Consider the following 13,250-nt stretch of genomic DNA (forward strand, 5'->3'; position numbering starts at 1 on the left):
CGGTGGTGTTATCTTTTGTGATTGCGGCGAGCGGAGCGTGAGGAGGAGTCGAACAGCGAGCGAGTTATGACGTGCGTCTGTCGATGCGATTATCTATCTTCTCTGCTGTACACACACAACACATTATAATATTAAATATATTATTCAAATCCTACATAATTAATTAATAATTAATAATAATTAACACATGTTAATTTATCATTAAAAGAAGAAATAATTTGCGTTTAACAAAACAAATTTGCTATCAATATATATACATTTATAAACGTATTTTAACTAAATTGAAACAAATACTCCCATTAATTAGAAATTGAGTAATTTCTAAACACTCAATCAAACATCTTAAATGACGTTCCACAGAGAATAAAGCGCAAAATATATACTAACATCTCATTTATCGAAATTAATTTAAAATATGAGAAATAAATTCGGCATTTATGTTTAGTTTATTAGTAAATATTACGTGACAACGTTAAATATTTATATAGTCACATTAAATATTTCGCGACAACAAGATTGGCTGGACTTGTACGTTGACAAAGCCTGTTTGTTTGGTAACATACAACACGTTACGACGTATGCTGTCGCGCGCTGTATTATCATTTCGTAGCGAAACTCGAGAGAGCAGAGTGAGCATAAGCTATTCCGTGTTATATAATTAATTTAGAATTGGAGAAACCCGCGGAGAGAGTATTTAGAATACATTTAATTGAAAATACGTTAAATATTTTGCGGCGAGACTGCCTGACGTACATACAGCTTTGGTGTTTGTTGTTATAGTATACCATGCGTGTATGTATATGTATGTATGTACATACATACGTAATGTCGACGCGCATCTTGTTTATCATTCGGACGACGTTCAAGCGGGCAGGTAGCGATACGAGCCGCCGCGTGTGTCGTCGTATTACCACTCGAAACGCGATCAAGAGAGAGAGAGAGAGAGAGAGAGAGAGAGAGAGAGAGAGAGAGAGAGAGATTCCAAACGAGATAATTCTCTTAACGAATGAGAGCTCAACCTGTGCAAGTGATATCCGCGATTCGTACACATATTAAGATGACACGCGGGTTTATTGAAAAGGTTTTATTAAAGAAAATATTTTGCGCAATTTTTTTATTTACTTGAACCGGAACAATAGACAACAGAAATTATTATACAAATAATTATTTCACCACTATCGTTACAATAATTATAATTATTTGCAATATATTATACAACGCTCTTTAAATTTTTCATCGAGTTAATTTGCTTATTATTAATTTCACATCGAGAGCGCGGAGTAACGCACGAATCGAATAATTAAAATTATGAAAAGCCGTGATATATCGAACGTTTGGCAATAAGTAATTCGAAACGCGAAGAACAGAATATGCGACATAAATCTATTTTATAAAACGTTAAATATTTTTGGGACGACAAAACAACCGGCATGATCCGCCGTGTTTGTTTTCGCAGCGTATGTACGCAATGCCGCCGTGTTCGAGTGGCGAGACCCGAGAGCGGGCATGAACCGCTACGTGTATTGTCACACTACCCATCGAAACAGGATCGCGACAAGAGCTAAGAGAATACGTGATTCTCTGTATATACAATTAACAATTATCAGCCACGATAAATTAACTTTTTCGATTGATTTATATTCATTTACGTTTATCGCGCTAATTTGTGATATTTGCGGGCGGATAATAATGCGACGATCTTCGTACTATTTGCACATTGTTTCATCGTATTGGTAAAGAGCGTGTCACGCGTGATTAACAAGAAGTGTTGTACAAAGTTGTAGTACAATGTGTAATTATTCCATTTTGGTAATTAGTACGTACGGTAATAACCGTGTTTTCGCAAGTGTTGTATTGTGTTGTGCGAGTGCAACGAATGAATCTGACAAGTGAAAAGAGGAGGGGAAGGCATCAGGCGACGGTGGGAGCGACCATGTAGGTGAGTAAATCATTATTTTCTATTTTGTTTTTGCGGAATCGATTATTTATAATTATTTTATGTGCGAGAAAACAATTACTCTTCTAAATAATAATTATTCTGTGCATCTCTATAATTTACATATATATTTCTATTTTGTAGTTCAACGTAGTTTCGACGTAGTCATAACTCCACTTCGGTGAGTGATATATTACGCCACTTCTCATTAGAATATATTTTTTATTTTTAATGAACATACAAAAATATTAAGTTTCAAGGTGTGAAATTTTATTCTTTATCTTACCTGTGATACGAGATTCATGTAAGCGATCATAATTGTAGATTAAATTTTAATGAAGATGTATGGATCTTTTTCTGAGTAATAATTGGATTAGTTTTATTGCATCTCTCTCTTATTCGTCCCCTTTCATTTTATTAAATAATAAATGTTAAGTTTTTCGATAATAGCCTGACAAACGCGTCGTCTTTTCTAAAGATAAACTTAATCCCGTGAACTGTGTGTTTGCAAGATCCTTCAGACATCGAGCCGTGCTCCAGCCACTCGACGGCACTTTGTTCGTGTGTTTGCTTGTACACGGCGACGTTTAAACAAGTGTTTCAAGCCAGGGGTATACGCGCCGTAGTCGGAGAACGCGCGAGATTTCGAGCGCGCGGAAATATTAAGACGCGACGGCGACATGAAAAGCGGAGTTTAAGAACCGCGAGTCCCTCTCCCTCGCCTTCGGTTTAAGTTTAACCCCCTCGCCGCGTCTTCTCCCTTTGAAACGTCGGTTCTCGTTTCGACTTCGCCGCCGCCACGGTCTTTCACTTTGTTACTTTTGCGCGAACGAGACGTTGCGCGCGTTAATCTCCTTCCTTCGCATTATACGTCTGATAGAATTTCTCCCATGTTTCCGCGTCACTTTCGCTGAAAAAAATTCCGCCGTCGTCCGTGTAAGTTACGCGGTGCGAGGACATCACAAAGCGCGGGAATGTATAAAAATGCAGTCTCGTGACAGCTATTTCTGTGTGGTTTCAATTTATCATTCAGGGAAAGTACACAATTATATTCTTTGTTTTCAAAAGACACGCTCTAACGGAAACTAACTGCCTTTAAGAATAACGCACGAAAACTGCAAAAGGGCACGGATCTCGAGATCTTATAATACCCCTTCTGCTGCGCGCACTTTATCTTCCTCCCGGCTACACCTTGTTCTTCTTTTATTCCCTTGCGCTACTCCTTTACTAGAAGTCAGCGAGACCACTTTGATTTTATTGCTTCTCGCTTGTCCGACATCACTCAACTGGCCTCCTCTAAAAGGCGTTTGAAGATAACAGGCTGTTCCGGTGAAATACTACGAAAGCTAAGGACGTCTATAAAATAAACGCCAATACTCGCACGCACGCGCTCGCTGACCTTTTGATTAACGGCTTAAACAAGCCTTGTTAGAGAGTAACTTATTTCACGAGGACGTGCGTTTTTAATGAGCTATGCGGGATTACCCCTCAGCGAGATTGAATAATAAATTTTGTCGAAAGTAAAAGCAATCTAGCAATGATTATGGCACGACTGATAGAAAGGGACAACACGGGGTAGACGAAAGAGGATTCGAGGGTTGCAGTTTATGCATGGTAAATCGTAAATCAACCTCGGCTTGAGTCGCTGCTTGTTGTTCTTTGCTGCCCCCGGACGCATCGACGTTTTACGCGCGTCACTGTATTTTATTGCAGAAAGTAGCGATATACGTATAGGAACGGACGCATACGGGGTGTCTCAGAATTGTCCTTTTAACAGCGGATACTGGAAGATAACTAAAAAGAAGAAAATGTTTACATTATCCAAGTATCAATAGCTATTTTATTAAGAATCAAGTAAATAGAAAATGTGTCAATATATGGTCAGGCTAAATCTTTTGTGCCTAATAATATTTTTTATATTATTAGTATATTGACATATTTTCTATTTACTTGTTAGTTATTGGTCGTGATTTTTACTTAATATATATTATTATATTAAGAGCAAGTAAAAATGAGAGACGCCAATATGGATACGTAATGCAATAAGGCAATTCTCCGAAAGAATACTTAAAAAAAAATCGATTTATGTTTTTTAACGATTTAGTAATTATTGTAAATAATATCAAGCATTTTTTATGCTTTTTTTATTTAATCAATTTGCGGCCTGAATTTCTAGATACTTTGGTGTGTTTATCTCACATTTTTCTTGCACTTAACCCTAAATTGCTCAAGAATCTCTCTCCTTTCTCTCTTTCTCTCGTGAATAAAAACGTAATGACAGTTCTAGGACACTCTATATACATGCATAGATGCATGTATAAGCGGCGCATACATGTATGTGTATCGACAGTTCGATTTTCCACCCGCTTTTGTGTCCCCCGCAGCGCATCGATTCGCGGTGTATGCACTTTTCGGCTCACTCCGTTCATCGAAAATCCATTTATTTGCATTAGGTTCGTTTTTGTAAATAGTAACGAAATCGATAGGGGCGCGTATATTTTTTTCATTTCCATATACAGGACGTCTCAAAACCGCCAGCGAATATTTTTAACAGCAATTAGATTTTTTTAAATAATTAGTAATAATTTTTTTAAATATTGTATTTTTTGTCAGAGTTTTCCTATGTCAATGGTATGTTGCTCTTTCGAGATGTGTTTTTTATATAAAAGTGAACGAAGAGAGCAGACAATATTCTCGCGTGTATAATCTTTCTAGGCAGCTACGGTTCATTTAGACGGTTTCCCATTCGCTCGTTATCTTGCACGTTTATCACGCAATGATAAATCACATCAACAACGACTAATAAGTGCCGCGTGCATCTGTGGATACAAAGGAAGAACGTGAATCGAGCGTCGCTCTTTGTAAAGTACCTGTAATAAATCTACGATCCATAGAAGTGATTAATTAGGCGCGAAGGGATTGTGTACACGACCCGTAAGTTGAAGAACATAGAGACTGATTGACGCTGACAGAATTATCGGCTTTTAGGCGTCCCTTAACACGGCGACATTGAAAAATGTCGGCTATTAACTCTGTAGTAACGTAAGACATTTTTTTACATCGTGCATTGCTACAGCAGCGGAGAAAAGTGGCGTGAAATCCACTGATGTAACTTACATTATATTACAAATGTTAGATTTTACATTTTTATAATTGTATATATAGAAGAACTGAAGACGCTTTTCAGTAATAGCTACACTGAGAAAAAAGTTGAAAAATGCAAAATGTGTTTTATCAACTAAAATATTCAGTCCAATATACGTTCAACTAAACATTAGTTGGTATAATTAAACATTAGTTAAATTAATTAATTTTGTATTTAAAAATTTTTATGGTTGACATGAGAGAATGAGCTGTACCTTTTTTAATGTAATTTAATAATTGTTGGATCAACAATTATACAAATTTAGTCCGTACAATCAATTTTTTTCTCAGTGTATCTTTCTGTAAAAATTAAGCTTTTCCCCTTCTTTGACATTGTTAGAACTAGAAACGCGGCAGAGCCCGAAATATATGGAAACGACATTGTATGCATGTGCAGTAATTCTAACGCGCGTTACGGAGTCAAAGCGAATTATATTAATTTGAATAAATGCCAATTTGTTTACTAATCGTGCATGAAAGCACGCGCGCGTGCGCGCACGGTGCGCGTTCTGTTAACATAGTATAATGCAACTACGCTACGATATTACGTTTCACAGCTGAAGCTCGTAACAGGACTAATGATTAGAGCGTTTCCGCATTCGTGCATTACCGTACATTCGCGTTCTAAATATTTGGGGAGGAAAATTATCGGGTCAGCTTAATTAAACACGCGACGGTAAAGATCGTGCCCGGGAACGTGTGCGGGTCAGCGCGTAATTCAGCGGGCGTATTATAAGGGTAAATTTGGAAATATCCCAAACTACGTGGATTGCGCCTGCACGCTTTGTTCCGCCTTTTCACTACGTCAGCCGAATGACTCAGCGGGCGTTTCTTAGACCGACGCGCGGGCATATGCCCGCTCGAGAAAGACTAACGACTCGTTTCAAGCGCGAGAGATTAGGAGTCAAGATGAACAAATGCCGATGTCACTGCGCGGCACAGCCGCATCGTATAGTTATGCTAATACACTTTGTACGGACGATCAATCGTTGGAGATCATCGGGCCGACGCATCGGGCTCGCCGCGCCGGTAGCGGAAAAAATGCATCACGCTCACGGCCGTTTAATTACGAGCCCGATTATGCCACTGACAAATCTGACACACGCGCCGCTCAGGAAAGAACTTACGTATAATGCTTCCTTGGACACGGTGATACTTAAATAAACGCGGCGTAATAAAAAAAAAGCAGTGTAATATCCTCGCGCCGACACGAACGTCTCTCGACGGAGACAAACGCGCTATTCGGGGTGCCCGAAGAAATATTGACTCTCTACGTGCGTACTTTTTACGAGTCCGGCTGCCATCATCCGGCAAACTCTTTTCCAAAACGTATCTCTAATGACCAATCCTTTTCCTCTTGCCTACAATAATGGACTTTAATGGCAGAGTCCCAACGCGTCTAAACAGTCCTCTCGAGTGTTTGCGCGCGCCTTTCCTTTTCAACCCGGTAATCCGAGGGTCAAATAAAATCGTTTACGAGGCACAATGAGGGACGGACCTGCCTCCTTCGTTCCGTCACGAAAAGTACTCGGCTTAAGTGCTGATTATGATCCGTCTCGAACTATAAAGGTGCTGGATCATCTGGTAGCATTGTTCTCCACTACGCGGATCGGACACGATCCTGAGTGACGTGTGACGGGAATGGGTCCAGTTTGATGATGCGTGTTGCCTTTCGGACCTTTTAAAGAGTTTAGATCACGCGAACGCGCCAAGGCGATAGTTAAGAATCGTTCAACGAGCGTCTTGTTATTTCCGAAATATTTGCTAAGTGACGATGCAAAAACTCGTCACAAAATCGCCGCAATAGAAGCTTTGAAATGTCATCAGAAAAAATTTGCGGATATGGATTCTCTTTAATATAAGTTACGTTACGTAAAGAAATACCGTATCTTCTCTTACGAAGAGGAATTTTCGTATTCTAGTTTTGACGTACATGTTGTGACCGCGAAACAAGATGTACAACGGACGTAACTGCAGACAGCCAGAAGATTTATTGGACGACTTTACTACAGTATTTTTATAAACAAAAATCTCTTGAGAGAGAATCGTCGGCAAAGGGCAAGAAGAGACATCCTAGGACACGGCAAGAGTTGCATGGTGAAAGTCAAGGAGGGTCTCTCCTTCTCGACAGCAAACGTCTCCCCGGCTCTTTCCACTCGAGGGACATCGAGTGGTCCCACGTTAAAACAACGAAGTCACACAAATCAAAACCATGAATATCCACTTCCGACCGTGGCGAACAAACGCTAGACTATTGTCCCTTTTATCTCAGAAACTTTTTTTTAGAGAAATGTATCTATTTGAATTACGCCGGAATTCTTCTCAAGGACACTTCATATTTTTTGTTAGACACCTCTTTCTGATTTATCTTGTTCCATTCATACGAAGCACGCGGAAGACTCGCGGGTAAGCATCTTAAAAACCGAGAAAGAATTAAAATATATGTATATTGTAGGAACCATTTGCAGAAAAAAAAGAGAGAAAACGTTAATAGTACCTATTATTTTACGGTAAACGCAATATTCTTATGATATATTGCACGTTATATATTATGCATTGTATCTAACAGTCGGGATATCATATCTCGGACGTAGCCGGAATATCTCATGGTCTCTTTAGTCGGGCGCGATCAGTAAAATCCTCCTTTCGTCAGCATTGTTACGGAAAATCAGCGTGCATTTTTCACGAGTCGACGGACAATAGGGAGGGAATGCCGGAGCATCCGACTGCTGCCTTCCATTGTAATTTTTCCGTTTCTTTCCGCGAGACTCCGTCCATTTGTTCGCGGGAGATCGAAGTTTGCGGTTGTTTCGCACGGCCATCCGCGCGCCCGAAATGCTACAGGTACCGCATTCTGGATAAATGGAAAGTCGACCGGCCGCTACATACAGCGGCCATAAATCCGAACGTCACGTGATAGACGATCCTCGAATAAAGCCCTTTATAATTCTGGGTTATCTTATCCGGGTTATCTTATCTGTCGATAGGGTGAACGGTGAACACTCGGAAAAGTTTCTTGTATTTCAGTTTCTCTCAATGAGTGAGCAACTGAATTCAGCAAAATGGAAGAATGGAGGCGAATTGAATATCCCGCACGAGAAATTTATAATCTCGCGTCTTCTATAGTCAACTATAAATAAGAAAAGTATATATCGGTGTGTAAAAGAACGATAATGCATAAATTTTCATCTGCGAAAATCGCGTTGAAGTCAAATCTGTAAAAAAGATAAAATTTGATGCGGTGTAACGCAGTGTAATCTGTGAAAGTAAAGCGCACGGCACTTATATTTTGCGTACAGACTCTGTTGCTTCCACTCGTCGAGCTACGCGATCTCGCGAGGATCTCCTAACTAGAATGGATCTGAGTCATCGAAGCGTGCTTTCGAACGCGACACGAGGATCATGGCTGGAGATCAATCCGTAAATTCGCTCGTATTCTACGCTGCTCCCCGCGTAACACGCTATCTTCTTGGATTTACAATTTTCACATCTGGTAGCTGTCTTGGAATAAAAATCGTTCGACGAACGTTCACGCGGGATCCTTATGCGGGTAAATAAATTCTATAATTAAATCGCGTGTAAGAAATATGTACAAAATATTAAATTGTATCAAAATTAAAGCAAGCAAATTTCTGTGGAATATACGAATTAAATCTGTATATCGAGTATATCGAGACAATTCTGCACTGAGAAAAAAATATTTAGATAAAAAAAAAGTACTTATTTAGATTGTTGTCAAGAGCTTATTTACTTATAATACGCACATATTTATTTAGAATTAGATATTTTTACTTAATTTAAATAAAAATATTTAATTCTAAATAAATATGTGTATTAGATTAAGTAAATAAGCTCGTGTGTGTGTGTGTGTGTGTGTGTGTGTGTGTGTGGCAGCAATCTAAATAAATATTTTTTTGGATCTAAATATATTTTTCTCAAGGTATCGATTAATAAATTCATCGTTATTAATACCACCGACGCGTACCATTAACGAAGAAAAAAGATTGCGGAAAAAAAATTTGATATTTTCGGCCGAGCTGGCAGAGTCGCCTAATAGCAGGATCGCTTCGTTATAATCTTTCGATTCATCTGGCTCGACGACGAGTTAACAGATTCTCCCGGATTCTCCCGGAATCCGTAAACAGGCGGCATTTTTTCGACGACGACGAGATCAAGGGGAGACGCACGTCGTTTCTTTCTACAAAAGCGTGTTCGGCTCGCCCACGCCTTACAAACGGCCGCGCTCGAAAACGAATCTTCCCTCTCTGAGAGAGGCTCTCTCCCGAGGACTTAACAGATAATTAACTGACATTAACGTTCCATTCGTCGGGCGTGGTTACGTTCGCGGCTAGCTCGTATTTCTCTGCGAGAGTCGGTGCAATACGGTGTTTTTACGACTGATAAGGATCGCTTTTCCACCGAGAGACATCTCGCTCCGCTCGTACCTCGTACCTCCGCTATCCCGACCTCGTCCTGGACAACGACTCTGCCGACGACAGAGCGGATTACTAAATTCATTGGCTTCGTTTTGTACGGGGGACTTCGCCTCCAATGTCGCCGACAACGTTTCTTCTTGGCTTCCGCGCAATTAGGGTCAACTAGACGTTTTGTCGGGAGCGATATCTTTTAGAGAGAGCGATCCTAACAGGAAAAAGGAAACGGGTATCTCGTAAAACTCCATCAGCTATTTAATAGTAAAGCGTCTTAAATTCGGCTACGCGGCAATTAAATAACATGCTATTCGATACGTAGTTAATTATGTCGCCGTTTTGACAAAAATTTGTGTCTCGCAACTGGTTCATAAATAATACCGAATTAATTATAGATTGGAACTGTTAAACATTTAGGAGAGACCTCTCGAAGCTGCGTATTGGAAATGAAATTAATAATCGTTCAGCGATACGAGACAACCCCCCATCAAACAGCGTCTGGCGTTTCTACCGGCATTGGAAATAAATTAAATGATATCGATATTGAGTAACGTCGATTAAATCGAAACGAGGTAAGTACGAGGGGGAACTCGCGCGGAATGGCGAATCGCCGCGTCGTGTGTGGCGCGCGTTTGCGCGATCGGAAATCCGTAAGCGCCCCGATGCCGCCAATAAAATATGCATGTACACACTCGCGGCATCGGTGTAGGTGTCGCGGCTACATCCCACGTGGCCGTACCCTACACGGACGTCTCGCGTGTATTAATCTGCATAAACTCATTCCTATGCAAACGAAGAGATTCGACGTTGAACTAGGATATCACGCGAAAGCCTCCGCGGCTTACGTCGCGGCTTAAACGAACTCCTATACGTGAACACGCGTGCGGGCGCATGCCGTTGTGCACAAGCCGCGGTGTGAGCGCATAAATATAATATAGATGGATACATATGCGCACGGTGTGTGTGTGTGTGTGTGTGTGTGTGTGTGTGTGTGTGTGTGTGTGTGTGTGTGTGTGTGTGTGTGTGTGTGTGTGTGTGTGTGTGTGTGTGTGTGTGTGTGTGTGTGTGTGTGTGTGTGTGTGTGTGTGTGTGTGTGTGTGTATCGTAAACGATACCGATCGTAAACGGAATCTCCTTCGTCGCGTCGACGGCATAATAATTGCGAAATCTCCGTTTTCCCGGTGGTGGTAGACGACAACGCTGGCCGGCCATCCAAAAGGACGGCGACGACGAGAAAATGGCACCTGCCTGAAACGATCGCGCGCGATAATCTGTCCCCTTCGCAGTCCGCGGGAGATTAAAAGAAAACAATCGATGAATAATTTTGTGGCCACCGCCGGAGTGCTTACCGACGTCCGGGGAATTGATTTCGGACGGAGTGCGCGCATCGCGCGCGCTCGCGCGCGCGCGCCGAGCGTTAAGTCCCTCATGAATACAATCAGGAGATAAAGGTTTTATGGCGACTCGACGTATAAACGATACCGTTTTCCGATAATTTCTAATTTAACACTTAGTGCTAAGGGTGATTAAATGTTTACGCGAGAGACGGAACATTTCGTCGTGGCGTCTCCGCTAATCAACGAGTCTTATTGTGTACCGTTACGCTTAATTCAACGTCGCCGCGCAATAATTATGTCCGTTGTGAGAAACGCGTTTTACTTAATTCTTCGATTACCACAGTTTCTTACAGTCAATTACTTCAGAAAAATACATTCACCATTACTTCATCTCCAATAATTCTCGTCATCGTTCCGTATATTAATCTCAGATATACTGAAATAACAAAGAAGAAAGGTTGTTTACTCGTGTAAAGTGCAAAATCGCATAATTTTATTATCTTTTTCGTAATGGGAAAGGATTTATTCCCGCGCGCGAAAAATATTCAAACGCGACTTATTGTTTTTATACCTCATAAATATTCCATTGCTCGATTACAGAAAATAAACTCATTGATATATATAATCATCATTGATACATGCTCGGAAGCTGCAAGCATAACATATCATGCCGCTCTAAAGTCAAATAAAATCTACAATAGTATCGCGCAGTTGTGAAGGACTTTGCAAGAGGAGCGATGATCTTACCGGTTTTACGATGAGAGAGAAAGAGAGAGGGGGTGGGGAATGGGAGGAGGGAGAAAGGGAGGGAGAGAAATGACGGCGAGACGCGCGCCGTAGAACAGATTTTGCACCGTCGTCGCGTCGCGGCTATAAGCTGCGGTATGTATGTTTAATGCGGAGCACGCGAGGCCTACGACCGAATGACTTCTTACTGCCGTACTCGCGCATTACTTATTCACCGTCGGCGCAATTACCAACGGATACTCCATCAAACTCGAGACACCTATCTCACTACGGGGGTATCGAGAGAGAGCCGCGAGTGTTACGCTCTCGCGCACATGTCTGACGTGTACCGGAGCTTGCGCAAAATGGGAGTAACGCATTATCGGGCCGATAGGCTCGTAAGCCAATAACGAGTTGTTATCGCGCCACTCACGGAACGTTCCTCCGTTCTGCTCGCCGAGCTCGATCTCGGCATTTCTGCGAAATATGCTCACGAGCATATTGGTACACGGATCGGGGGATCTACAAGACATCTTCATGCAAAACTGACGTGCGTCGCAATTCTCGTGCATTTCTTCCTGGAAACTACATGACATGGAAGTCGTATATAGGAAGTTTAGCCCCGTCCTCGGTACGTACAGGAAGGAAACGGTTCCACGTGCGGCGCATAATCGACGGAAAACTGAACGAGGATTATATAGGCAGATCGCATGAAGACATGATGTCATCTGTGCATTGTTCTCTGCGGAATTTTGATACTGTAAAGTTCTCTTAAATTGAAAAATTATATAGCTAGATGAATCCGATATTCAACTGTTACGAAATTCAATATTCATGATAATTTAAATAATTGAATCATGATAATATCATAACAATTATACAATGTTGTAACATGTATATAATTGTTGTAGGGTAAATTGTAGATTGTAGGTAAAATTGCAGGTTGTAAGTAAAATATTCATAGTTGTAGGGTGAAATAATATAAATTTCTCTTGATACAGGTATCTTTGCAATGACAATGTCTCTCTTGCGCGCGATAGCCGCGAGTTATGGTTTTTAAATACACGCAACATCAGTCCCATGTTTCAATGTAGCATTCAGAATGACATTCACGCGCGATAATTGCGCGTGTCGCGTTTCTCCGCCAAAGCGAACTCATTCTCCGGGAGCAGTCAACGAAACGATTCCCTTTGTCGCTCGCCCTACCCAACTTGACAATCGTCAAGCATGACATAACGATCGCGCTCTTTTTTTTTGTTTCAGGTTGACGAGGTAGAAATGGCACGGCGGGAGTCTCGGTGAGGAAAGGGCGAGGGTGAAGCCCTCGCAGGAAAAGGGAGCTATGGTGAAAAGCTTGGGTTTCCTCGCCAGAAGGGCACCACCTGCTGTCCACCTTTTCGTCGTTTTGCTCGCGCTCGCCCCCGCCTACCACGGCGTGGACCTCTGTAAGTAGTTCCTAAGCTCTAATCCGCCAGGCCTTATAGTACCCGTCGCGTCTCGTCGGGGAAACTTCGCTCGACTATAGCTCCTTTTGGCTCGGAGACTCGCGCACAGGTTGTTTCGTTTATAAGTTATTAACGACGCGGAGGTTGCGCGACCCCAAGAACTTAGCTCGCAGTCGACGAACTTTCAATCCGGGATCGACTTCGACCGTGGTCATTAGGTATCCTGCGTACC

General features: G+C 41.6%; 1 protein-coding gene across 1 annotated transcript in view; it reads left to right on the forward strand.

The window, feature by feature from the left end:
* The window catches only part of LOC143896662 (discoidin domain-containing receptor 2), a 163,406-nt gene that overhangs the window by 66,019 nt on the left and 84,137 nt on the right, over positions 1-13,250 (forward strand). The window contains exon 2 of the mRNA XM_077404628.1: positions 12,837-13,018. Coding sequence (XP_077260754.1) covers positions 12,916-13,018 — 103 coding nt within the window. The 5' untranslated portion in view covers positions 12,837-12,915. The remainder of the gene's footprint in view (positions 1-12,836; positions 13,019-13,250) is intronic.

Source organism: Temnothorax americanus, unplaced genomic scaffold, assembly GCF_048541705.1.
Source record: "Temnothorax americanus isolate GAGA-0224 unplaced genomic scaffold, ASM4854170v1 Scaffold19, whole genome shotgun sequence".
Taxonomy (NCBI): Eukaryota; Metazoa; Arthropoda; class Insecta; order Hymenoptera; family Formicidae; genus Temnothorax; species Temnothorax americanus.